The following is a 27,704-nucleotide window of genomic DNA, read 5'->3' as shown; positions in this document are numbered from 1 at the left end:
ACGTTCTTAGTCAGAACATAATTAAAAGAAGAGTTGATAAACCTCCAATAATGAAGTAAAAGGATATGATCACAAACATATTTAGATTCGTTTTGGTAATCATTATATATTTTATATATGATCTTCAATTCCTTAATTAGAACATAGAGGTTGGTTATTATAAAATAAGTATTAAAGTAAAACAAATAAGATAAGATCTTGACCCTTAAATCATGGTAAATTTGATGCACGAAAATTTATGAAATACAAATATATATTGATGCACGATGATTTTCATGATACGCAATAAAGAGAAACTTAATGTTTCATTTGTTTACTTTAATAGTTGTTTTCTTTTACCTAAAACCTTTGAACATAATCAAGAAAAGAGTAGTTGTTAAACCACCAATTAATATATAATGTTACAAAGTTTATTTTTGTAGGCGATAACAAAACTTCAGAAATTACACATCCTATATTAATCTGATGGAACTTTTATTATTTACTGTTTACAAAGCGACAATCTTTACGAACCTCGCCAGTCTCCTCAGTTATCGGGTTGTTTTCTGATAAAATAATAAGAGCTTTGGAAAACTGATCGATAAAGTAATCGTTATCAGCTGCCATTTTTTTGACATATGGAGATGTAATTGGATTCAATAGGAGTTGTTAGATCAACTAAGAGGAGTCCCTTATTTTCCATGAGGTTCTTGTAGTACATGTTGTCTAAGGTCATTGGTGTTTTTAGGTCGGTCCTTACATATTCCACTGCGTTCGGGTCTGGTACTGGATGGGGACAACGGCCCTTGAGATACTCGGCGTAATCTGGGTCCAAGGTTGGGTCGACTGTCGGGTAGAGTCTGTCTACAATGTTCACACAATGAACCCTGCCTACTGAGTGAGCACCTGTATATATGTGCAAATTAGAACAAAGTATATAAATATCTATCAATAATAGAAACTTGTAATTAGATATATTTAACTGTGAAAACAAAAAATATATTTTATCTGAATGTAGTCTAGAGTTGCCAGTTACCTTAAAACTAATTAAATACTTAGAAATAGTGATAAAAATATAAAGTTTTATAAAAATTGTAGGATCTGATCTTAATTACCTAAGAGAGCGACTGTTCCTTCAACATCAATTCCAATGGATTGAAAACGGGAAAGGACATACGTCATCGAATCGTTATGATTAGGAAGCAATTCATCTATTTCTGCAAGGTGGCTTTCCTTGCTATCTTTTCGTCCGGTTTTCATCTCCATATGAGGCCCTCCTAACTACATACATATTATATAAACACAATTATGCAATTATATATATAGAGTATATGTTTGTGTGTGTACATTTATACATTAAGAAGAATTGACGTACCATAACAACACCATCTCGAGCAGAAAGAGCAATAAGATCGGCACAAGAGACGGTCATGGGGAAAGCAGTCTCGAGAGCATCTTTGATTGTGTTGATATACTTGAAATTTCTCATTCCCGTATTCCTTTTTGATGTCTTTTCCGATTGTATCCCGTTTATGCTCTCCAATAATATTGATGCATCACATGACTAAAAAATAAATAAAAATCTTCAATCAAACTAACTTAACCAGTTAATTAAACAGAAATCAAGTCCATTGCGCAATCAGTGATGAAAAGGTTTGTCATGAAAAGGTTGTATATATCTTTATCAAGAAAGAATATATACTTACTTTATTATACTTTTTTATATTTACCATGCAAGAAAAATTCTTACTTTTTTATAGTTACCATGCAAGAAAAATGTCTAGTGCTCGTTTCACTTTGAGATCATAATAATATGTATTTTATTGGATTAATTTTTATTAGACTAACAGATTGTATCATTGAACTACTTAACAATATTTGAGAATTTTAAAGTATATATAGGTTTTAGTAGTCTTTTAGATATATAAGTGGCGGAACTATTTGATAGCCAATAGTGGTCATGACAACCAAATTCCATAAACTTTATATTTCTGGTACAATATTTTTTAAGTATAGATTCATCTTTAAGGTAATTGTCAACTCAGATAAATGTAATTGCACTTATCAGTATCATAAAAACTGTTCGCCGAATGATATATGTGTAGTGAAATTAGTGGTACTGGTACATACCTTAACCATACAATCATGGAACAAAGTTCTTATCCAAGAAACAGCCGTGTCGCTTTTGGACAACTCTCCGAGTAGTAATTCAATCGTATCTCACTCCTACCATTTAATTATATACAAGGGAAAAAAAAAGTACATTAATATATATATATATATATATATCAATTATAAAAATAAAAAAAAAGAAGTAGAGCAGTATGCATGCACTACCATATATAGTGCCATACATATATGAAATATGTTACAAAGTAAAGATAAAATGATAAAAATTCATGAATGTAGATATACCAGAATAAACATGGAAGAATAAGAGAATGATGAAGCTGCAAAGTAGCTTGTGGGATGCCATAATCTTTATTGGTGACCTCAAATTAAGGTCGGCTGAGGTTTTATAGTCACGCTTGGAGATATCTCAAAATTAAACCTACGCTATTCGGCATTTTCTAGTCATAATTCGTGTCGTAAAGAGATTTTCTCACTCCGTGTTTATCAAAGATCTAGATCTTTTATTTGTTTCCTTAAATCAATCCATTATTATTAGATTAGACGTACAATAATACTACTATACACTTTATTAGCATAAAAACTCCTCCTCCATATTATTTCCTCCATATAGCTTAATTAATAATTATCTATTTTAGTTTTTTAGGTTATAATTTTCCCAATGTATTTTAATCTCAGATAAAAACAAATAAAGTATCTCTAAATATATATAAAAGAGAACTTTAATTCATAACTGAAGAAGTATTAACTATTAAGTTTAGTTTCTAATTAGAACTATTAAATTAAATTATGATGTCATATACCTTAATTTACTTTTTAAATTTTATTTTATTTTAATAAATTTAAATTATTGTTATTTTTTTTATTTAAGTTTGTATACATTAATAATTAATGTTTTTGATGATATAGTTATGGGAATTAAAATTTTTATATTCTACATCATTTTTTTATCTTTAATTTATTTTACAATAAAATGCTTTTTTTTAATGTAATATGTTTTTATCAAATTATATTTTTGTATGAAATTTTTATCATATAACTAATAAAGTTTGGTTATGAGAATTTTTTTATTGAATTTTTATCATATAATGTTTTAATTAAATCAATGTTTTGAAAACCGGACCAGATGTCAAACTGGCCTTATTAATAAAGAACTAAATACAAATATAGAGTCTATCATAAACATCACAATTATATATCAAAAAATAATTGTATAAAAATTGCAATGCTATTATGCATAATTTTAAGTTACATTAACACAACATGCGATATATATATATATATATTAATAATTAAATTGCTTAATAATATTAGTGTATAACTAATTTATTCGAGCAAAACGTTAAAGCACAAGTACAATGACAATGCAGACATATCCGGATGAATGAAAGACATCTAAAGAATCGAAAACCTTGCTTAACGAGAATCTAATATAGATGGTGTATTCATTATTCAATTATCTGGTCACTGTTAACCAAAATCTAAATGACCACTAATGTAACTTCATGTTTTTTAGTGGTTTAATTCGTACCTAGTTAAATATTTGTCAACTTATGATATTATAAAAATTTAGCATGTCATTAATTATATATGTTTACGCGTATTACGTGAGTAATACAGTTGCTTGTAAAAGAAACATTTATATATATATATATATATATAATGATATTAATTATTTTGACGGGTATTACAGTATATATCACCAAGAAAATTCATAATCTGAATCATAATATATACAATAAGACAGTTGAACTAATGACTTATTAAGTAATCAAATCGTTCGATTTCATCAAATTGACTTTCGCTTATGTCATAATTTAGATTAACTATAACTTAAAAATACTTAATCATTATCAATATATACTATTATATTAGTATTTATATTAATTTGTTGAAAAAGTCTCACTAATTTACACTTTTTGTTTTTCATCAATATTTTACACTTTTTAACCCTGCATACTTAATTCATATTTATTTTTAGCCATCAACTTGAAACAAATTTTTATTTACAATTGACCTAATGACTTATTAACCAATCAACTCACTCAATTTCATTAAATTGACTTTCGCTTATGTCATTATTTACATTAACTATAAATTAAAAATAATAATCATCATTATCCAAATATATTATTATATTAGTAGTTATATTAATTTGTAGAAAACTCTCATTAATTTATACTTTTTTTTCATCAATAATTATACTTTTTTAACCCTGAATATTTAATGTATATTTATTTTTAGCATCAACTTGAAAGAATTTTTTAAATTTACAATCATTTAATTAATTAAAATAATTTCAACATATGAACCCGTGTCCGATATTGGACACGGGGTTTACGATATTATGAATATTAGATCTTCATAGATTTAATTTATAAAAACTTATAATTTTGAAGATTTACGCAAACAAAAAGTTATATCAAAACCTAATGACTTATTAACCAAATCAATATTGACTCCATTCAAGATTCTTTTTATATCTCAATAAAAAAGGTACAAAATTTTCTCCTTTTTTATATATTAGATTTGCGTATTAATGTTTAAAGTTACAATTGTCACTCAAATCAAGAGTCTTAATTGTTAACAAAAAATATAAAAACAATCTTAATTGTTATTAAATTATCATAGGATAAGTGATTGAAAATAAACTATTCGTGTTATGGGACCGTATTATGATCAAAGACATATACTTGAATATCATGTGCAGGATTACAAGTATGTTTATATTTTAACTCTTAATAATCTTTCATAATAATATCACATTATGAGTACAACTGGTTTTAAAAAAATTTATAATAGAGAAATTATTGTAGCATGAGCATGTGCTTTGTAGAATGACCACCACAAACAATTACATCAATATGTCTCACTTGATAATAAAAATGACGAACATGTGATTATTGTATTACAACTTGCAAACTATAACATTTGGAACTGTATATATATATATAGTATATAATTATAACCTTTTATAACTTACATGTATGAAGATCTAATATTGATAATATCGTAAACCCCGTATTGAGTGTTGGACACGAGTCTAAAATCTAGAAGAGTTGAGATAAGGGGGTGACGATGTGATACTGAAACATACTGACAAGACGTAGCTGAAGTTTAACTTGGCCCGTTGGGCCTCAAATCCAAGGCTATCCCATTGAGACATAATTTCATTTGATTTGGGTCTCTGCCTTTGGGCCACCGCTTCTCACATTTTGACGTTTTTGTATCTTACTATAATGCTATGTATGTATCAATTTCCTTGTTATATTGAGGGTAATTGTTAGATTTGTTTATAAAGCTTGTTAGATTTGCTGTGTAATTAATTTGAATTGTAAAGTACAAAAAGGGTACATAGTTAAATATATGAATTGTAAAGTTTAGTACACTGTGGCATTTTGAAAGAAATTATAAGATGATGCTATAAGAATAGATGATGGTGTTAAAGTTGAAGCATTGTAATTTGTAAATGCTATAAGAATAGATGATGGTGTTAAAAACAAAAAGTTAATAAATCCGATTGACCCTTTGGTTTTAACCCACTTTAGCTTCAAATGTTTCAAAATCTAGATTTGTTTTCTGAGCACGGGCTGGCATAACAGGTCACGAAACCTGTTAAGACATGAACTTGTTAAGGTCAAACACGAACACGACCTGTTAACTAATTGTGTCATTTTTTTCAAACACGGACACGACACAAAAATTAACAGGTGCACCTATTAAGAAACCTATTAATATATATATTATAGAATTCTTGACTAATATTAAAAAAAAGCTTAACGATACAAAAACTTTTACAAATCTCAACTATTTATAGCGATAATAATCCTACATTACAAAAGTTCATAGACATATTACCTTATAAAAATCATATACCAAATCATAATATCAATTCTAGTATTCTATATATGGGAAAAACAAATATGCTGCTAGAAGCATGTATACTTCTCCATTCCCCCTTACAATCTTTCCCCCCCCCTGAAAATCACATGTGTAAATACAAAATTACCCCCTCACAAAATCATGCTGGAAACATGCGTCTAACACCATACTTGTTATCTCATATATATATATATATATATATATATATATATATATATATATAAGGGTAACACTCCGGTGAGAACACCTTAAAAACATCATTTTGATGCATCAAAAGTCCATAAAACTAACACATTGCATAACTAATTATCATTATTTAAGTATTTAACAACACATTCATCCTTCAAAATCGAAATAATCATGTTTTTTGTTTTGTGCATCCATCTTGGATGCATATTCATCAAAATGATGCATCCAATAAAAAACGTGATTTTTTTTATTTTGATGAATCAATGTGTTGTTAAACACTTAAATAATGATAATTAATTATGCACTATGTCAGTTTTATGGACTTTTAATGCATTAAAATGATGATTCTAAGGTATTCTCACCGTTCTTATTTTATAACTGTTCTTATTTGATTGCCCATATATATATATATAATACTTTATATATATGTATAATCTAAGTAGGTCTTAACAGGTTTGGATCTGTTAAGACACGAATGTTAAAAGGTCTTAACAGGTCCGACCCTGTTAAGACATAAAACCAATTGAGGTTAAACACAAAACCTGTTAAGAACAAGTCATGTCGTGTTAACAGGTTTTGAGTCAAAATTGTCAGCCTTATCTGAGCAGCACCAAAGATATAGACATGAGAACTTCATAAAAACGTATCCACCTACAAGGAATTAGGAATAGATTTATGAAGAATTATTGGTGTTAGGGTACGAATATTAATATATGTCCAAATCTAAATGAATATGGAGTATTTTTCAATCAAAGTGATGAAAACCAAACTATTACGACTTCTATAGTTCTATACGAATTATTTAACAATATATAAACAGGAAAAAGCCAAGCAAAAAAACACAAAAAGCTAACCAAAATTAAGAAGTACTATATCTTGTCCCAAGTAGTTAATTGGGACATATATATACATCTAAAATAATAACAATAACAATAATTTAAAAAAGATGCTTTATATTGTTTGAATAATGAAGTATCACAAACATTTACTCGTATATTATGTAGATACGTTCTTAGTCAGAAGTCAGAACATAATTTAAAGAAGAGTTGTTAAACCACACCATATAATGAAGTAAAAGGATATGATCACAAACATATTTAGATTCGTTTTGGTAATCGTTGAAGCGTATATATATATATATATATATATATATATATATATATATATATATATATATATGTATTTATATATAATACTACCATTGTACCCACGCGATGCAACACCGGTTTGGTAATGACAACAATTGGTGGTGGTGACAGCGTTCATGGTGGTGACGAACTGTTGTTGATGGTGGGCGTAAATAATTGATTTAATGTAAAGGGGTAGTGGAAATATATTAGAAGATAAGCAAGAAAAGAGTAGTACTCGTAGTTGTTAAACCACCAATTAAAGTATAATGTTACAAAGTTTATTCTTGTAGGCGGTAACAAAACTTAAGAAGTTATACATCCAATTAGTTACTGTTTACAAAACGACAATCTTTACGAACCTCGCCAACCTCATCGGTTATCGGGTTGTTCTCTGATAAAATGATAAGAGCTTTGGAAAACTGATCGGTAAAGTAATCGTTATCGGCTGCCATTTTTTTGACATATGGAGATGTGATTGGATTGGATAGGAGTTGTTGATCAACTAAGAGGAGTCCCCTGTTTTCAATGAGGTTCTTGTAGTACATGTTATCTAAGGTCATTGGTGTTTTCAGGTCGGTCCTTGCGTATTCCACTGCGTTCGGGTCCGGTACTGGATGGGGACAACGGCCCTTGAGATACTCGGCGTAATCTGGGTCCAAGGTTGGGTCGACTGTCGGGTAGAGTCTGTCTACAATGTTCACACAATGGACCCTGCCTACTGAGTGAGCACCTGATATATGCGACAAATTAAAACAAAGCATATAAAAATCTATCAATAATAGAAACTTAGAGATTAGTTATTGTAAAACAATTATCAAACTAAACAAATATAACAAAATCTAAAACTGATGCACGAATATTCACGAAACAAAAGTATATATATTGATACACGATGCTTATATTTTGCACGGTGATTTTCATTGAAGATAAACATAATATTTTAATTTAATACTTGTTTTATTTAAAATAAATAAATAAATAAAACGTGATATTGAGATTTAATTAGATATACTACTCGTGAAAACAAAAGCGCTCTCTCTCTATATATATTCTAACTAATAATAATGTATTGTAGTCAACTAAAAAAGATCTTAATTATTACCTAAGAGAGCGACTGTTCCTTCAACATCAATTCCAATGGACTGAAAACGGGAAAGGACATACATCATCGAATCGTTATGGTTTGGAAGCAATTCGTCTATTTCTGCAAGGTGGCTTTCCTTGCTATCTTTTCGTCCGGTTTTCATCTCCATATGAGGCCCTCCTAGCTATAATACACACCCGAAACTTGCATCAAGAGTGTGCATTTTAAAGAAAAAACATATATAATTGACGTACCATAACAACACCATCTCGAGCAGAAAGAGCAATAAGATCGGCACAAGAGACGGTCATGGGGCAAGCAGTCTCGAGAGCATCTTTGATGGTGTTGATATACTTGAAATTTCTCATTCCCGTATTCCTTTTTGATGTCTTTTCCGATTGTATCCCATTTCTGCTCTCCAATAATATTGATGCATCACATGACTAAAAAATAAATAAAAATCTTCAATCAAACTAATTAAGTTAACCAATTAATCAAACAGAAATCAAGTCCATTGCGAATATTTGGTAATCCATACCTGAACCATACAATCATGGAACAAAGTTCTGATCCAAGAAACCGCCGTGTTTCCATGCTTGTGATACAAACTTATAACTTGTTGTTTCACAATTTCTTCCGCATTTGGACAGCTCTCCGAGTAGTAATTCAATCGAATCTCACTCTTACCTTTTAATCATAAACAATAAAAAAAAAAAGTACGTTAGTAAAAAGCGCGCTTCATTATGATCATCTACTATATGTATGTTACAAAGTAAAGATAAAATGATAAAAGTTCATGGATGTAGATATTATATATACCAGAATAAAAATGGAAGAATAAGAGAATGATGAAGCTTAAATTGCAAAATAGCTTGTGGGATGCCATAATCTTTATGCTTTATATATAATTAGAATTAGAAGATAGTATATATGAGCAAGTATCTTAACCATCTAACATTCTTTATATAGAGGAGTTTGTCTAAATGAAAATTACAAGCATGCAAAGCTTCTCCACTTGGCCTATTTCTTTGACTTTGTCCTCCTATATGCCTCCCTCCCTCCACTATATATATATATATATATATGAGAAAAGAGAATATAAGATTGTTCGGTACCTAAGCTTAGGTATGAAACCCCTCACATACTAATATTTTGTTATTTCTTGTTTAATGAATAAATGCATGGGCCCCATGATTTTTATGGATTAAAAAAATAATATGTGAGTGTTCCAAACCTAAGCTTAGATACCCGACAGCCTTATATTTTCATCCCCTTATATATATATATATGAACTGATTATATATATAACTGATTATATTAAGATTAATAGTAAACTAAAACAAATAAAACACAATCTTAACCTTTAGATCATGATAAAATTGATGGATGAAAATTTCTGAAGTACCAGTATATATATTGATGCACGGTATTTTTCATGATAAACAGTGATTTTCAATGAATGAAAACCTATCATTTTATTTGTTTTACATTAATAGTTGTTTTATTTTAACTAAAACCTCTCCATATATGTGTCATGTGTGTGTGTTAAAAGACCAATCTACCAATATACTAAAACAGGATTGTAGAGTTTTTACGATGACATGTGGAACAATCTTGAAACGACACATATCCTTTTTAAAATATATCAAACTCTATTATATCAAAATCTTTTTTTTATGATGATAATTAATCATTATTTATTTAGTTTCCATAATCCATTAGAAATCTAAACCTTATCTGAACCTAAATATAAATATACTCATTCCGTTTCTTTTTTGTTCCATGTCGTCAAAACAAAGCAGAAAGTTTGTTTTGTTCTTTTATCCCTATTTCCATCTTTACAAAGAAACTAAAACAATACTATTAGTCAATCAAGAATTGAAAGGAAAAGTTGATTTTAGTTACTTCCATTCGAGCAAAGAATAACAAAAGTCAAGCTTCAATTCAACTTTTTAAAATAATTTTATTGTCATTAAAAATCTCTAATATTGTCATCATTAACAAATTGTCTTTTTTTTTTTCTTAATTATTCAACTCCTAATACTTATATTAATTATAATAAGCTATTAACATAAAAACTTCAAAAATTTGAGTTTATGATCCGAAGTCACAAGGCTATTTGCCATCATCCAGATCCACTATGTTTACAAGTTCTGATTTTTTATTTTAAAACTTTAAGGTAAATTTAAAATTCTAACTAAACATATATTATATTTATCATTACTGTGTTTATTATAAGTTAGCTTCGATCATCGATTTACTTTAACCACAATTTATTTGAAACTCACAAATCATGTATGAGGCATATTCGTATTTTTTTATGATACAATTTATATAGCTATCGTACATCATACGGGTATTATGACTAGTAAATTGTATATATATATATTGATTATATAATGATATGTTCCATCAGTCGTGAATGCTTGAGGCTTTTAGTTGTTTGTAGAATTTTTCTACTATTATTATTATGAAAATGAGCGAGCGGTTTATATGGATCGTAACTCACATGCATATATGTTGATTAAGTGAAAACCAAATGCATGATCAGTCATGTTAGTTATCAAACACGAATTGTTATCCGCTTATATACATACATTCAACCCAGTGCGAAAGGTCGATCATGTTTCTATAAAATGTGAACCCTTTGACTTATAAAAAAATTTAATGCTACTCAATCATTAATTACTATATAGTTTTTTTTTTTGGGTTAGCAAGGGAACATGCCTCTCTAGTCTCTACAACATGAGATCAGAATCAAACAAACAAATTAAAGATGCCTCAACATATACATTAATATATATAAAAATCATTATTATGCATCTTAGCTAAGACATATAAAGTATGTTATTGAAAACCTATATTAAAATTTGAAAAAAAGAAAGAAAAAAAAAAAACTAAAAAGGGGATTGAAGACGTTTGTTCATGCGATTTTGCATATATAGTACACAAATAACAAAAATGTTTTGGTTTTGTTATATTGATTTTCTTCATAGCAGTGGTAACATTATTGATCACAAGTGGTGGTAACATTGGTTTTGTTATTTTGCATATGTAGCTAGTACACGATCACAAGTGGTGGTAACATTGATCAAAAGAAGAAAGTCTTTGGTAGCAAAAACTTGAAGCCAGAGGGTACTATTACAAAATTTGAAAAAAGACAAAACAATGTGTTTATGTATTGTTCCCTAGCTTGTGTCATTGTATACGTCGATCTTGGATGTATATTACGAATTTACGAGTAATATTTGACATATGATTATATTATTCTCTTAAATAATTAATGAAGTAATATATATCTAATAATCTGGTTAGTGAAAATAAAATAATATATTAAAGATCGATAATCGAAGTGAGTGGGGAAATTATATGGAAATTGAAAATAAAACTAGTTGATTTTGGGAGGTTCTTGAAATGATTAGAGAGATGCCAAGACAGCCGCCCCACCAACCGTTCTTAGGTTTAAATTTATGTGGCTTATTGTTTTATACAAGCAAAGTGCAAAAACAATGGCACCATATGAAATTGTTGCTATGAATTTGGTTTAAAGATTCGAATACAAGTGAATAAATTGGAATGATGAACCTCTTTTGTGTTTATTATTAAAAATATCAAACTCAATATATGTAAGCTATAGCTAGTTTGACATGGACTCAAAGAATTAGGAATAATTTTCCTATTCCGGTTATCTAGAAAAAACGGTTTTTTTTACCAATCAAGATATTTCATGATTTTTTTTTTTAACAGCAAGATATTTCATGACTATTTTGAATCATTTCTATCATCACCAGGATTGTATCTAACAAGATTCGAATTTGAAAATTTTTGTAAAAATCTCATAAGTCGAGGAATTGTGTGTGTGTAATTAAATAAAAATCAAGTCACGGGCTATTTGAGATTCATTCAAATCTGACTTGATGTTATTTGGGTTACACTAAGCTCGAGTGTTGTGTTTAATATCTACAAAATGCGTTACAAATACGGACCCAAATCATTTTTTTATGTGCGTAAAGACATTGTTGCCGCACTGTCTAATTAAGTCAAACTCAATCCAAGTTTAGAAGTATGAAATCTACCCTATCTGAATTCAAAATTTGATCGGGTCAATGACCATAAAGTGGTGACTCTAGATTTTAGCTTTTTAAGAACGTTTAAGACTCGCTTCAAGAAACTAACATAGTTGGATTGGAACAAACTCCATATGTCCAACCTTTGAGTGTGTATGGAATTTGTAATTAGGTACTAGTCCATGTATGATTCCAATTGTGGAATTCATCATTGACTACACGAATCCTGCTAGTCAATCAAATCATCAAAATATATACCATATACTCGATTGTTAATAGGTTGATATCATAAAACTTACATGTATATACCACTAATAATAAATAAATATATAAAAAATACACTATGGTTTTTTTTTATATTTTATTGAGGTTACTCCTGGCTAGCCATAATCATAATCATAATAATGTTTTTCAAACACCTTTTTAGAATCTAAAAAGTAATGAATAGTTGATTTTTTTTTTTTGGAAAATAGATAAAGCACGAAATCTCATGCCTTATTTATAATTTGAAATTGAAGCATACGGGTGGCGAAGTGGTCAAATTTATGGCCAATTTATGGTTTGTAACCGCCGGGTATACCACTGCCACCTCTAAAGGGTAGGTGTAGCGGTTTGAATGGAGGGTTATATACCTTGTGGTCATGAATGGAGAGAGAAAGAGAGAGAGCTGAGGGAGTGTGCGAGTGGGGCCAGACTTGGTCAAAAGAGCCGTTAGCTTAATTTAATTAAAAAAAAACCATTTTCATCTAATCTCTATATATATCTATACATCTATCATATTTTTTTAAACAAAACTCAACAAAACACATGCATTTTCACCCAAAAACCTTTACACCCAATAACCTTTTCACCTAAAAATGTCTTCAAGTTCTTCCGATGAACTTATTATCCCACCTCCGTTTCCCCAATTATCTATCGGTAGTATGTTTAATTTTTTTCAGAACGCGATCAAACAAATAGAAAACCTTCACGAAAGGCACTGGTTTTTTCTTTCTTTCGAAGACTCAGGAAGCTCTCGTGACACCCGAACCTATATCGATCGCGAGAGAGAAGCCGCGCATAGCAAATAATTTGGGAGGGTTGAGAATTTATTGGCCGCCAGTAAAAAGGGTTGGGAGGGTTAGTTGGGAGATTTGAAAGGTTAAATTGAGTTGGAAAGATTTTATTGGTGGAATTTGGGACGCCCCAAAAATGTAATTGTAGATTCAAATTACAGCAAAAATGTACAATGGCAAAATTTCAAAAAATCAAGTTTGTGAGAATGAGCAATTTATATAAAGTGAGATTAACATTTTTTATTTTTGAAACACAACGGATAAATTACTAAGACCCCACGCTAGTGTACCCATGCCGGTTCGACTCCTGGCAACGCTCTAAAGAGTTTGTTCCTCATGTGTTAGATGAGTATAGCTGACCTAAGACCTCTCACCACATTTGTAGGTGGCTGTATTCGAACTTAAGATCAACCTCTAGTAGGAAACCACATTATAAAAAAACCCCTTACCACTGGACTAACATCTCGATGGGTAGATTAACAGATTTATTATTGGTTATAAAATAACTGAGAGAAAAAACGAATGTTTCAGTGAACACTCTTACCATTCTACCAAGTCGTTTATATGAAAAACACAGAGAATCACAATATAAGAATCTGAATATAGAAAATATATACGAAAACTTGGGGAGCTTATGTTTGATTGGTATGATTAAGAAGACTGGTTTAATCAACGGACTAGGGATACATATCATTTGATGAAAGTATTATATGATTAAAATCGTTGCTATGAATATTTATAGCCGGGAAATGATAAATCTCTATCCCAGAATTATAACTACAACATAGATAGGATTCAACAAGGCATCATAAAATATTCTACAACTGAGAATGGGCCATGTATGAATCACATTTGAATAATTGAATTCCATTCCCAATTTTATCAAAAACAGTATCACATACTTGACCTGTTTGATGCTTTTTAGTCTTTTAAGTGAGTTTCCAGAATATAGGAATATAGCATATATACACAAGTCTTCTTCTATTATTATTATTATGATCTTTTTAAATATATTTCAACCTATTTATCATACCTCTGATATTCAACTATTCAAGACTCAGACTCAAAAGCCTGTTGAATGTTGATTCTGCAAAATTTTCATTTGACAAATGTAAAGGTGCAATTATATAATATTTGTCGAATAAAAATTCTGCAAAATGCAGAGTATTAAAACTCAGACGAACATATAAATTATGCATGTGGAACTTCTAAAGATAACTAGTTTTAGATCAATACTTAACTTATAATATACAGATATAGCCCCAGTAATTTACCAGGGACACAGCATCATGATTGTCACAGATGCATGCACAAGATTCACTAAATTATTGAAATCCATATTTCTTCTCGATATCGAGAAACCTTTTCATACATGTATTTACAAGAATGAAATCATGTAAACCGGATAAATAAGGTCTTACATGTTATTTCTGTTTCATGGGTTCTGCTTTGCAGATAGGACACAGGTTCTTCATTGACAACCATTTTCTGATGCAGCCAACATGGAAATCATGCCTACAAACTCTCAACATTCCAATATCATCCATATGTGCGTACTCTTCCTGCAAATTAAGCCATTTAAGGATAAACTTAGTCACTACACCGATACATAAGGTGAATACGATGGAAATATTTCAACCGTTTTTTCTCACCAGGCAGATGGCGCAGCTTCCTTCCTCTTGTATTTGATCTGAAGAACAGTAAATTGATTCTTGCAAGCACTTTGAGATAAGATGCTCAGGAATGCCAGTGCTGACAATTCCAATGTGGTTCCCAAGTGCAAGGAGCTCCTATTATTTTCATTAGCTGTTAGACACTGATAGAGACAAGAAGAAGAAGAAAATGAAATAAACTAAAATCTTGCCAACCTCATAGCTCATGCCATCTATGTCAAGTCTCATGTCATGGTGCTGATCAAATGGATTTCTTGGTCTATAAAAAGCGGATTGATCCCTAATCATATGACCCTGAAAATCGACACAGGAATAAAGCATGAAAAAGAAGGCTTCAAATTAACCCAAGAAAAATCTTTGGACATACCTCAGTTGGTGCCCGGCCTTGGAAATTTCTGCTAGGAAAGGATATGTATCTTTCACTTGACATTCTTGCCCGTGTAGATGAAGTTCTTTGATGTCGAGAAGAATGACTGCTGGTGGCCATTTGCAACCCTTCATTTGTCATTGGAGCATCCCCCAACCGTAAGTTGCTTGAAGACAACCTTAAAGTTGACCCAGGCCTTTGAGCATAGTTACTTCGAACGCTTCTAACAGGTTGCGCTGAGGTATGGCTGCTGCTTGTTGTCGTATTGTAATTCTGTTGCCCGATTGCTACTGAAAAACTAGGATTACTGCTTCTTTCGAGAAACGGGTTTGATTCAAAATCTGTAATGTACATTAAAATATTAACCAAGTTATACGAAGAGCTTTATTCAGGTAATACTTGTAATTAATTTGAATATAATTCCTTACCATTTCCAACAGAAGACATACGAGTTGGATTCAAACTGTTTGAGCTCTGGCCCAGAAGATTTATTGACGGTGAAACATCCATCGGATGGCTAGTTGTGTAATACTCATGTGGCAAACCGATTCCCAAATTAGTCCTTGAAGTGCCAGTTTCCAAATCAAATGCAGACCTGCTTCTAACATTCCTAAGAGAGCTCTCCCCTCCAATCGAGAGGCCATTAGAGTTTGCTGCACGGTAATCCCAAGGCGGGTGGAGAAAATTTGTGGTTGGAGTTTCTTGCCACGGTTGAGTGAGCATAGTAACATCACTAGAAGATCCAGCACCATCAGGAATACCCGGGCTTTTACGTTTAGATTGAACTCTTCTATTACCGAGCCATAGATCAAATAAATCTTCATCATTGAAAGGATTTCCATTAAAATTAGATGAAGATGCCTGATTCCTATAATCTTCAGGAGCCATATATGTATGCATAGAAAGATCCGACGGTCCAGCAACATGTTGTTGATAATTTGGGATCTGCATATTGTGAGGCAATGAAGGGTATCCGCTATTCATTGGAGGTTGATTACAGTGACCATATTGTGCTCCATCAATTGACATATTATCTGTTGGATATATAAGAGAACTGCTTTCGCCAGCTCCACTGCTTACTGCAAAGCATATATGATATATATATAAGATAATGTTTCACAAAAACCAATAATCCACAATATCGTTCTAAAGTTTATACCAGTTTGCATGTAGGGAATCTCTGGTAAGGTCCAGCTCTGATCATTCTCAGTCTCGAACATGTAGTGTGGATTGAATAAATGCCGATGACCCATGTCTACCAGGATCAATATGGTTAGCTCTCAGCTGTGATCAACAAAATGTAACAAAGTTTTAACATCAACCAATGCATATACACTAATCGTCAATAACTCAATATCAATATATAAAGGTACAAACGCAAACCACGGAAAGGTCAAGCTACAGAATTGATTTATTAACATGTGAAAAAGCGATATGGGTTCGAACGGGCTAACACAAACAAGTTGAAAACCACAAAAATATCTTTTTAATACCTCATACGATCAATTTGTTCATATGTGAACCGTCTAGACCATTCACGGGTGTTTTTGTCACGTTTTTAACTTGTTTTATGTCTTGTTAAATACTTTTTCCTAATAAATGAAGTCGAAAACATGAGAAGTTGAGAACAAATACATGATCATGTAATTTTGGCAGAAATACATTAATTATATACCTACATAATGATCTATACTTACAGGTGAGCTACATGTATTATTAAATAAATATATTTTTATAAAAGAAAACAAAAACCTCTATTCTACAAATTCCTTATACTTTAACTTCAATTACTTGATACAATCAAAGATTGTTAATGACGCTACAATTGAACAAATTACACAATCGATCAAAAGATGTTACAATAACTGATTAATTATTAAGTAATATATAAATAAAAATAGATCAAAATTAAAGGAATAACGATCTTCTTCTTCTAAACAACATACTGATTATAGGAAAAATTGAAAAACAAAGCTAGTGATTGATCGGAGAATATAAAACAAAAACATACCTGACTTTTTATGCCGGTGTATGAAAGTCACGATTGACGGTATAAATGGCGTGACAAGGAGATATATATATATATAGAGAGAGAGAGAGAGAGAGAGATAGAAAAGATGATTATTAGTATAAGGGAAGGGGATTCGGTGGATGATGTCCGAAAATAAAATATAAATATAAAAAAAAAAAAAAACAGTATGGAAATAAAACAAAAGAAAAGAAGGTGTAAAAGGAAGGAGGGAAAGGGAAGGAAAGTGGTGGTGGTGCGGGTACGTATAAGTTGGGTTTGTGTTACTATTACACGGAAAACCAACCCCAATCATTTACTATTTTAGATTTTTGAACAAGATATCCCATTCTCTTCGTATTCATGTTCATATGTTTATTATTATTTTTATTTATTATTATACTATTATTATCTTTACCTTTTCTACGTATTCATAATCGATATTATACTATTACTTACCATTCGGTTCCTTTTTCATACTTGCTGTCGGCTAGTCTCAAAATATATTAATCAAAGCTAAAAAATTGAAAATTAAATATATTAAATAGATATACCGAAATCAACTTGGAAATTTGCTAGCTGAATAGTCACTCCATCGGTCAAAATACTTCTAAAATTTTCCGTTCATTCACCATTGACCGAGCCATGTATGATAGCGCCCTGCATATATTAAAAAAAAAACATGGAAAAACTGGTAAGTTCTCTTAGTGTGTTTCCATGTATTTAATCCAATTTTAATAAATAAACCACAACCAAATTAACCATAAGAATCGAATAAACAACTTTGCATATCAGGATAAAAAAGGAACCCAACCAAAGACATTCTAAACGTGGATCAAATGATTTTATTGGCTAATGCAAGAAAGATAGGGAAACAAATTTTTGATTAAAAAAAAAAAAGACAAGCCAAAAACCTTGCAAAATCATCTCCTGTTGTGTTAAATCCTAAACATTACGTGGTTCAAAGGGTTTTATCTAAAGGTATTATTTAAAATTGGTATCACCATGCTAAATAATCATACTAAAACATTCAACATCATCTCAATATGTAGCATTTTCCCCTGATAGAATAACATCGGCTAAAAAACTATACCATTAATGAGCTAGTTTCAAAACAGATTCAAAATAATCATAGTCGATATATTAAAGTAATCATAATGTTACTCATAGCAAAATTCGATTTTGTATCTAAAAGCTTATATAAAGATATAATCGTAAATCTTAAGTATACGCCATTAATGAGCTACTTTCAAAACAATATCAAAATAATCAAAGTCAACATATTAAAATAATCAGAACCCTACTCATAGCAAAATTAGACTTATATCAAAAAGGTTATAGAAAGGTATAAACGTAAATCCTAAGAGTTATTATAGGTTACAAATACAAAATTTAATATATAATATTTAGATTAGTTAAGTCATATATCACAACTTAATCAATACGAAAGCTAAAGAAGAAACATACGAAAATTAACTTCATATAAGTATTGATTCCAGTTTACCTTTTTTTTTCAACTTTAGTTAAATAATTTTACAGTTTCTTATATTCTAAAAGTGTAAACTATATAATTTGAAAAATACATATCAATTCATCAACAAAGACCATCTCGAATGTTTTGATTTTCTTCGGGTTATTCCACTCCGAAACAATCCATACATGCACAACACGGAGTCGTAAATGATGGTTAACATGTGTTGACTTAAGATCTTCAAGATGAACTAATGTGGTCATATTTTTTTTTGTTGAAGAAAAAGCCATAACGAACCTATAATGGACAACAAACTAAATTAAAAGAAATAATAATAACAATAACATAAGATTTCGATGCTAAAAAGTTATAATAATGATTAATCATGTGCAAAGTATATAAAAAGAAAAACCCTTTTGTAGCTGATCGTAGCTTCTTTTTTTTGTTGTCGTACGTGAGTTATATTATAGATTACTAATAAAACCGAAAAATGTAAATTAATTATTTTTAAATTTTTGTAAAATTGGTGATAGAAAAACAAAAAGTGTAATTAATTATTTTTAAGTGTAAATTGGTGATGGAAAACCAAAAAGTATAATTAATTATTTTTAAATTGGGTTAAAGTGCAAATTGATGATGGAAAATCAAAAAATGTAAGTTAATTATTTTTAAATTAGGTTAAAAGTGTAAATTGGGTTAAAAAGTGTAAATTGGTGATGAGAAACCAAAAAGTGTAAAATAATTGTTTTAAATTGGGTTAAAGTGTAAATTGGTGATGGAAAACCAAAAAGTGTAAATTAATTTAGACTAATATTGAAATTTTAGAGAATTAATAAGGAAGAAAGATTAGGCTAAAAAAAGGAAATTAAGGGTGTCAAGTATACCATCAACCCCCTCTTTTAGTTATATTATAAATACTATGAGAGGATAAATACAAAACTTTTAAACTTGTATCCCCCACTATATCTTTGCCTTTTTCACTTTATTTATTTTAGGGATAATAATTTATTGAAAAGTGATTAAAATTGTTATAAACTATACTACAGGTGGTACATGACAATTCAATATCAAATAATAAGTAAATAAACCAATATGAACAAAATACTAAAATTTAAATTAAAGTGATATAAAAAAAATATATGTTTCTTTTGTTGAGAATCTATATGACCATGCTTTTAATTTTATAGATCAAAATGAGATGAATATGGAAAATGATTAATATTTTTTTTTTGTATTGTATATATAATAATGACAGTTTTAAGGATAATATATATCTTTAAAATTTAATAAAATTTGTTTAGATAGAAAAAAATTTATGATATATTTTTAATATAACTCTCTATTTATTATTAAAGAAAAAATATACAAAAATGGAGATAGCTAGATTAATTATGAGGGAGTGTGTCAAGTCTATATTTTTATTCAAAAATATTTTATTTTATTTATGATGTCATGTGTCATATTTAATATTGTAATTGTAATATATTTAAAGATAAATAGCTAGCTTATTAAATGTTTATTTTAAATTCTTACTTTTTGATTGTGAATTTTTTTTTATGTTTTGTTAATGCAATAAATACTCATACATATATATATTATGTTAGTCAACTTAATATCTCTAAACCAAGTTATGATATATCAATTACAAAAACTACATATATTTTTTAAAATTTTTTTATTTTAAAATTTTAGTTAGTGCCCGGGTTAAACCCGAGATTATTAGCTAGTAATTATGTCTATAAACTTTTGTTTCATTAATAAGATAGATATGTCTATAAACTTTTGGATGGAGTTTTGCTAATTTACTATTTTAGATTTTAGAACAAGATATCCCATTCTCTTCGTATTCATGTTCATATGTTTATTATTATTATTATTATTATTATTATTATTATTATTATTATTATTATTATTATTATTATTATTATTATATTATTATTATTATATTACCTTCTACGTATTCATAATCGATATTATACTATTACCTACCATTCGGTTCCTTTTTCCTTCTTGTTGTATACTATGAGAGGATAAATGCAAAACTTTTAAACTTGGGTCTCCCACTATATCTTTTCCTTTTTCATTTTTATTTATTTTAGGGATAATAATTTAGTGAAAAGTGATTAACATTGTTATAAACTATATTACTAATGTTACATAACAATTCAATGTCTAATAATGAACTAACATGAACAAAATACTAAAATTTAAATTAAAATTATATAAAAAATGTATGTTTCTTTTGTTGAGAATTTATATGACCATGATTTTAATTTATAGATCAAAATGAGAGAATGATAGAAAATGATTAATAAAAATTTATTTATGTTGTATATAATGATGACAGTTTTAAGCATAATATATATCTTTAAAATTTAATAAAATTTGTTTTGATAGAAAAAAATTTAAGATATACTTTAAATATAACTCTCTATTTATCAAAGAAAAAAGAAGAAAAAAATCTATACAAATGGAGAGAGCTAGATTAATTAGGAGGGAGAATTAGCTAAGAAAAGGGTTTCGGTGTGACAAGTGTATTCCCAACCTCTTCTTTTAGTTATAATATAGATAAATAGATATGTCTATAAACTAAATGTCTATTTTTTCTTTCAAACATCCAAAAATTTTATTAATAGATAATAAAAAAATATTAAAACAACCCTTCAAGTTGAAGGATTACAACACGATACTAGGACTGTTAATCTAAGTAGGTGACGATAAGTTCAGCTTCATGCAACTCATTGACAAGTGACAACCAAAGAAAAGATAATTATACAATTGGTATATACAATTTGTAGACACAATTGAAATGTCTATTTATAGGTTTATTAATAAGTAGTATTATCTTGTAAAATATTAGTTATCATGTTATGATCGTGTTTGACATAAATGACACAATTAGTTATCATGTTATCGTGTCTTATCATGTTGTGTTTTGTGTGTTATTCCAATCATAATCATCAATATAATTGGTTGAATTTAACGTAGTCAAATAATAAGGTTTTGATTGTATTTTACCAATAATATATTTTGTGAATGAAATGAAGGTTTTCATTGTATTTCATGAACGAATCCATTTTATAACCTGAAGTATCATGTAATTAAAATAAAGTCATTATCGTTAAAGCTTGCATTTTGAAGTTTTTAGGTTATGAGTTCGAGGGTGACACATACGTGAGATTTTTATCTAGAGGTGTCACTCTATACAATAGAACATGTCTAGTTGGAACACTATTATCTACCGCCTAGTCTAAGAGCACGATGAAGTAGTAAAGGGAACTTGTAAATGTTGTTTGGGGAGCTGGAATGCTAATCGTAGCGCATACCTCGAAAAAATATAATCAAAAGTGGACCAACATAAACAAAGTCGAGAACATGAGGGGGTGATTTTTGAAGTAGTGGAAAATAAATCAAACAAAACTAGTTCATTAGTACAGGCTGGTCCAGTTCTTGTTCTTCATCAAAAAAATCTTTCTCCCCAATTTCAAACTATATATATATATATTTTTTATTTTCCAACATCAAACTCATCAAATCACTAAAACCTAGTCACAACAACAACAACAACAACAACAATGAGCGTAATCGAAATATTAACTCGAGTTGATGCAATTTGCAAAAAGTACGACAAATACGACGTTGAAAAACAGCGAGATCTTAACGTCTCCGGTGACGATGCATTCGCTCGCCTCTACGCTGCCGTTGAATCCGACATTGAAACCGCTCTTCAGGTGATTTATATATATGGATCTGTATCTATCTGTTTCGATTTCTAGGGTTTTTACTTATTAGTTATGAAATGCTGATTACTTGATATTGTTGAGTGTTTTAGAAAGCTGAGACAGCTAGTAACGAGAAAAATCGAGCTTCCGTTGTGGCGATCAATGCCGAAATACGACGGACTAAGGCTAAGTTACTGGAGGAAGTTCCTAAACTGCAGCGGTTGGCGATGAAGAAGGTTTGCTCTCTCTTGTTTTATATGATCAGTTAGATGTTTTGTGTTTGGGTATGTTGTATATATTGTATATGTATATCTATGATTTTGTATCGCGGAGATCGGAGTGTGTCTGTAACTACTAGTCACGTAATCCGTATGTTAGTGTGCATTGTGTAACTGAGTTTGGTTGCCGGGTTCTCTAATTCGGATGTAATTGCAATATGGTACTACGGTGGAGAATTGGATGGAATAAAGTACTTATGTTACTGTTAGTGGCCTGAATCTGTAATCTTTATTTAGACTTCGATTCGACTTGCAGAATTGTAGTCATATCTATTTAGACTTCATTTAATTGAGTTGATTTTGTAATCTTTATTCGATTAAGTCTCTAGCACTGAATCTCATAAGCCGGAGCAAACATATACAGTTCACTTAAGTATGCAGAGTGTAATTGTGTTAGATTACGTGAACAAATTAGATTGGAATTCTGATGTTATTTTGTTTTTATGTAGCTGCCCCATGCCCCCATCTACATATCTAGTTTCATCATTCCTATTCCCTAGGTTAGTGGGTAATGGTACTATGGTAGATTGGCAATTGCTAACCAACCCTGTTTAACGATAATCATTCCTATTCTACACCCAATACCCCTTCCAAGCACACTTAAAAAAGTGTCATATAAGTGTTGTAATGTGCTAGGAATATCTGGTTTTCTTCATAGTAATAATCTAGGGTATTCATACATGAAGGGTCAGAACTCCTATATAAGGGGTTGGGTGGTTGACTCATTTGAGCATTTAAGTGAGGAACCTTTGTAAGTTCATGATCAAATTTCTATTACTCAAGGGGAGGACAAGCCTAAGACCCCGCCAAGAACTTGCAATACGGGCTAAGCTGTCCCAGGTAATAGGGTAGGCTTGAAACTTCCCGCCTAACCAAGCACACAAGTCCTGTGTTGGAGAAGTGGGGACAGGAGTGTGAAAATGTGGAAACTCACTACACCAGTTGTGTGCTACCTGTATTCTAACATATTATTGGAGATTAAGGACAGAGTTGTTGAATTTTTGGACATGTCAATTGTCAAGGGAGTTTCATTAGATATATGATGACTTAAGGACGCATTGTTGTACTGCTTATAATCTCCTCCTTTCATCCTATATCATGTGTACGGAAGTTGCCATATAGTCTTTTTTTTTCCAGAGTAAAGCATGTAAGAGCTATATGCCTATATGTTTATGTTAGATTAAGGTTATCATTACATGTATATTTAGATGTCTAAAGTACTATGACATATTTTGTGCTCTAGTTGTCACACTTTAGCTGTGTTGAACTAAGTTTTAGATCTCAATTCCATAACAGGTAAAAGGACTTGCCCCTGAAGAGTTTGCTGCTCGTAATGACTTGGTTCTCGCACTCCCTGATAGGATTCAAGCAATACCTGATGGGGGTGCTGCTGCACCCAAACAGTCTGGAGGAGGTTGGGCAGCTTCAGCATCTCGTACAAACAACATCAAGTTTGATTCAGGTAATCATTTCCACGTGACTGGTAAATATGATGTTCTGTCCAATTATGTGGCGGTTGGCTTGTTATCTACATATATGTCGGACTCTTTGTTGACTCTTGAATTTCATAGATGGACGATTTGATGATGACTACTTTCAGCAATCTGAGGAGTCAAGCCAATTTAGGAATGAGTATGAAATGAGAAAATTGAAGCAGGTAGGTACTTGTGATTCTATATATGTTATGGATAATACATAAGTTAAATCGACTGATTCATAACTCATAAGTAAATGGATTATAATTGTCACCTCTATAGATTCTTTCACTGAGTTTTATGTATGCCTTTTCCATTTGTTCCTTTTTATTTAGGATCAAGGCTTGGATATGATATCAGAAGGTCTAGATACATTGAAAAACATGGCACAAGATATGAATGAGGTTCGTTATATTGTACTTAAACTCCTTGCTTGGATTGGATAACAGTTACATAGTTAACTTTTATTATGCGTGCAGGAAGTGGACAGACAAGTCCCATTGATGGACGAAATCGACGACAAGGTTGGAAAAATTCTTTGCCCTTCTCATAATTATGACTTAGCAGCTACATGGTCACTCAAAGCATTTTATCTATGATTTTCCAGGTGGATAAGGCGACTTCAGACCTTAGGAATACCAATGTTAGACTTAAGCACACTGTTCATCAGGTAAGAGGAAACCTGACTCTTTTCGGATTGTGGTTTCCATTATTAGATCTAACACATATTTGCTAATCCTTTTTCTCTTGGGCTGACAGCTGAGGTCTAGTAGGAACTTTTGTATCGATATTATATTGCTGTGTGTAATTCTGGGCATTGCAGCTTACTTGTACAAGTAAGTGCATCTTTCTTTCTGACTGTTCGTGTTACAGTGTTATAGAGGGCACGAAATGGTCAGTATGAGCAGTGGTGTCTTAAAACTTTTAGTGGTGGGGGCGAATTTTTATTTTTTTTTCACATCCCTACGTTTCGGGTATTATATTATAGTCATGCAATACACTTAATCGGGTCGGGTCAAACAAAAATAACACTAATAATCTAAGTTTTCCATTCAAATTACTAATACATAGGGCTGTAAACGAACCGAACGAACACGAACGGGACCTTGTTCATGTTCGTTTAACTTAACGAACGGTTCACGAACAAATTAATGAACGAAATGACTTGTTCATGTTCGTTCATTTATGTTCATGAACGACTGTTCACGAACACAAACGAACGAACACTAATGAACGAACACAAACGAACGAAATATTTATAATTTAGGTATTTTTATTTAAACTTTTTGTTAAATAGTTAGGTATTAATTATATATATATTACATGAAGCAAATATTTATATTTGTAAATGAACATAACAAATAAATGTTCACGAACATAAACAAACTGTTGTTCACGAACGACGGTTCATGAACATAAACGAACGAACGTTCACGAATAGTGTTCACGAACTTAAATGAACGAACGAGAGCTTTGTTCATGTTCGTTCATTTAACTAAACGAACACGAACGAACTTCCCGCCGAACGGTTCATGAACAGTTCATTCAGTTCGTTTACAACCCTACTAATACATAGTTTCTAACCAACAAAAAACTACAAAGATTTATGAATATACCAAGAGAAAAGATGTTGGATTGTGGGAGAAATACCTTGTTATGTGGATTGTGGATTGTTGGCTAAAACATAAAATTATGAATGAACTAAGTGAACTGTGGGTTATAAAAACTAAAAAGGTAAATTTTATTTTTCTCTGGAGCCTAAAACTTAAAAAAGAGAGGAAGGCCTTGTTACGTGGATTGTGAATTGTAGGCTAAACATAGAATTTTGAATGGACTAAGTTAATTGTGGGTTATAAAAACAAAAAAAAGTAAATTTTGTTGCACTATTAAATTTATTAAACGTATCAAAAATAATCCTTGGGGGCCGACTTAATAGATATAGATTATTTTGGACGAAATCCGAGTATATTAGTACTATTAAACGAAAAAACGGTGGTGGCCCGGGCCCCCACGGGCCCCTAAAGAGAACCGCCTCTGAGTATGAGACACATGTCAATGGGATATGGGAGGGTAATTTTTTGGTATGGTTGGGGCCGTTGGGCTGGCCTGAAACGGTATCTAATTCTTTAAATATTATGACTTTTGAGTTAGGAGATTTTGTGTTATATTTAAAATACACTTTGCACGACTTTCACTTCGTTCTTTTTAATAAAGTTATCCATATTGTATCCATTTGACCAGTTAGATATAAAATATATGTAGATAACCCAACTCAAGTTATTGTTATTTATAAGTAAATGGGGTCAAATGGCCACCTCTAGTATATTGTTTCTGCGACCTCTAGTTAATGTTTTTCTGGCATTAGTTATTTTAGTCCGCAGTCATCTTTTTCTCCCACTATTTTAAAATAGAGAATTGTTGTTTTAAAGTACAAATCAGAGAAAAATGAAAACAAAACATGCAGAAATCATTTGTTCCCCCACCTATGCCTTCCAATTCTAGTTCAGTTACTGTCTTACTGATCCTGATACTAACGAATGACTTTTCATTATTTTTTTTTCAACTTGCAGTGTTTTGAAGTAATTGTTTGTGAGCATAATGAAAATCTAGCCTGGTTTGCTCTTGCGGTGATGACTTTTAGTGTGCTCGTGAGTTATGTATGTTCGCACTTGACTTCAACTTTTCTGTTACATCTATACTTCACATGTTTATTTACCAACGTATTTCTATCTATATCTAAATATAACTATGTATTTCATTTTGATTTTCTTATTGTATCGTGTGAACATCCCTTAGGGAGTTAGGGCGATATGAATGTATGAAAGTGCTTTCTTCTTATTGTTTATGATATGTTCCCTGATCTGCTAACCTAGAAGTTAGAGGTAAAATTGTCGACCCATTCATTTAGAAATAAGATTGATTTGGGTTATCAGTTATGTTTAATCTTAAAGGAGTCTAACGTACTAAATAAATGGCTAATAGCTCAAATGAGTCAAAGAGGTTGCAAGTTGCCCATTTGTATTATTTATCCGTAAAACATACTAAGTCAACTTATTAAACCAAGTAGATTCTTGTTGCGATAACATAAGTTTTGTACTCATAATTAAAACATACCTTATTCTGAAAAAGTTACTAAAAGCGTGTCGGGTTGATCTGATCTGTTTTTACCTGTTATCCAACCTGCCTAACCCATC

The 27,704-nt window shown here is 30.6% G+C and overlaps 3 protein-coding genes and 1 pseudogene across 3 annotated transcripts; 1 reads left to right on the top strand and 3 right to left on the bottom strand.

Moving 5' to 3' along the window:
* Positions 1-473: 473 nt before the first annotated feature.
* On the bottom strand, positions 474-2,455 carry LOC122583837 (annotated as a pseudogene).
* Positions 2,456-7,548: 5,093 nt separating this feature from the next.
* LOC122583826 (peroxidase 21-like) lies at positions 7,549-9,313 on the bottom strand. The gene is made up of 5 exons (XM_043756210.1): positions 9,214-9,313; positions 8,933-9,081; positions 8,649-8,837; positions 8,413-8,578; positions 7,549-8,040 (listed from the first exon to the last, which is right to left on the bottom strand). Exons 1-5 carry the CDS (start codon positions 9,278-9,280, stop codon positions 7,634-7,636), a joined length of 978 nt encoding a protein of 325 aa, XP_043612145.1. The 5' UTR covers positions 9,281-9,313; the 3' UTR covers positions 7,549-7,633.
* A 5,304-nt stretch (positions 9,314-14,617) lies between these two features.
* On the bottom strand, positions 14,618-17,724 carry LOC122583809 (probable E3 ubiquitin-protein ligase RHG1A). Its single transcript, XM_043756188.1, has 7 exons — positions 17,568-17,724; positions 16,716-16,840; positions 15,985-16,635; positions 15,557-15,897; positions 15,385-15,483; positions 15,169-15,306; positions 14,618-15,078 (listed from the first exon to the last, which is right to left on the bottom strand). The coding sequence occupies exons 2-7, from the start codon at positions 16,807-16,809 to the stop codon at positions 14,941-14,943; spliced, it is 1,461 nt and encodes a 486-aa protein (XP_043612123.1). The 5' UTR covers positions 16,810-16,840; positions 17,568-17,724; the 3' UTR covers positions 14,618-14,940.
* Positions 17,725-22,477: 4,753 nt separating this feature from the next.
* LOC122583846 (syntaxin-71) lies at positions 22,478-27,355 on the top strand. The gene is made up of 9 exons (XM_043756227.1): positions 22,478-22,766; positions 22,868-22,993; positions 24,332-24,497; positions 24,607-24,692; positions 24,846-24,914; positions 24,990-25,034; positions 25,118-25,180; positions 25,270-25,346; positions 27,081-27,355. The coding sequence occupies exons 1-9, from the start codon at positions 22,611-22,613 to the stop codon at positions 27,091-27,093; spliced, it is 801 nt and encodes a 266-aa protein (XP_043612162.1). The 5' UTR covers positions 22,478-22,610; the 3' UTR covers positions 27,094-27,355.
* The last annotated feature ends 349 nt before the right edge of the window (positions 27,356-27,704 follow it).

The sequence above is a fragment of the Erigeron canadensis genome, chromosome 1, assembly GCF_010389155.1.
Source record: "Erigeron canadensis isolate Cc75 chromosome 1, C_canadensis_v1, whole genome shotgun sequence".
Classification (NCBI taxonomy): domain Eukaryota; kingdom Viridiplantae; phylum Streptophyta; class Magnoliopsida; order Asterales; family Asteraceae; genus Erigeron; species Erigeron canadensis.
This window is presented reverse-complemented; position numbering and strand designations above follow the sequence as displayed.

What these genes read in the sequence shown, in the direction of transcription:
- LOC122583826 (XM_043756210.1), bottom strand. Translation starts at nt 9,280, where the DNA reads ATGGCATCCCACAAGCTATTTTGCAATTTAAGCTTCATCATTCTCTTA. An exon ending in TCCATGATTGTATGGTTCAG is followed by an intron (nt 8,838 to 8,932) that starts GTATGGATTACC and finishes TTTATTTTTTAG; the next exon opens with TCATGTGATGCATCAATATT. An exon ending in CTCGAGATGGTGTTGTTATG is followed by an intron (nt 8,579 to 8,648) that starts GTACGTCAATTA and finishes TGTGTATTATAG; the next exon opens with CTAGGAGGGCCTCATATGGA.
- LOC122583809 (XM_043756188.1), bottom strand. Translation starts at nt 16,809, where the DNA reads ATGGGTCATCGGCATTTATTCAATCCACACTACATGTTCGAGACTGAG. An exon ending in TATGTCTTCTGTTGGAAATG is followed by an intron (nt 15,898 to 15,984) that starts GTAAGGAATTAT and finishes TGTACATTACAG; the next exon opens with ATTTTGAATCAAACCCGTTT. An exon ending in TAGATGGCATGAGCTATGAG is followed by an intron (nt 15,307 to 15,384) that starts GTTGGCAAGATT and finishes TGAAAATAATAG; the next exon opens with GAGCTCCTTGCACTTGGGAA.
- LOC122583846 (XM_043756227.1), top strand. Translation starts at nt 22,611, where the DNA reads ATGAGCGTAATCGAAATATTAACTCGAGTTGATGCAATTTGCAAAAAG. An exon ending in AAATGAGAAAATTGAAGCAG is followed by an intron (nt 24,693 to 24,845) that starts GTAGGTACTTGT and finishes CTTTTTATTTAG; the next exon opens with GATCAAGGCTTGGATATGAT. An exon ending in TGGCACAAGATATGAATGAG is followed by an intron (nt 24,915 to 24,989) that starts GTTCGTTATATT and finishes TTATGCGTGCAG; the next exon opens with GAAGTGGACAGACAAGTCCC.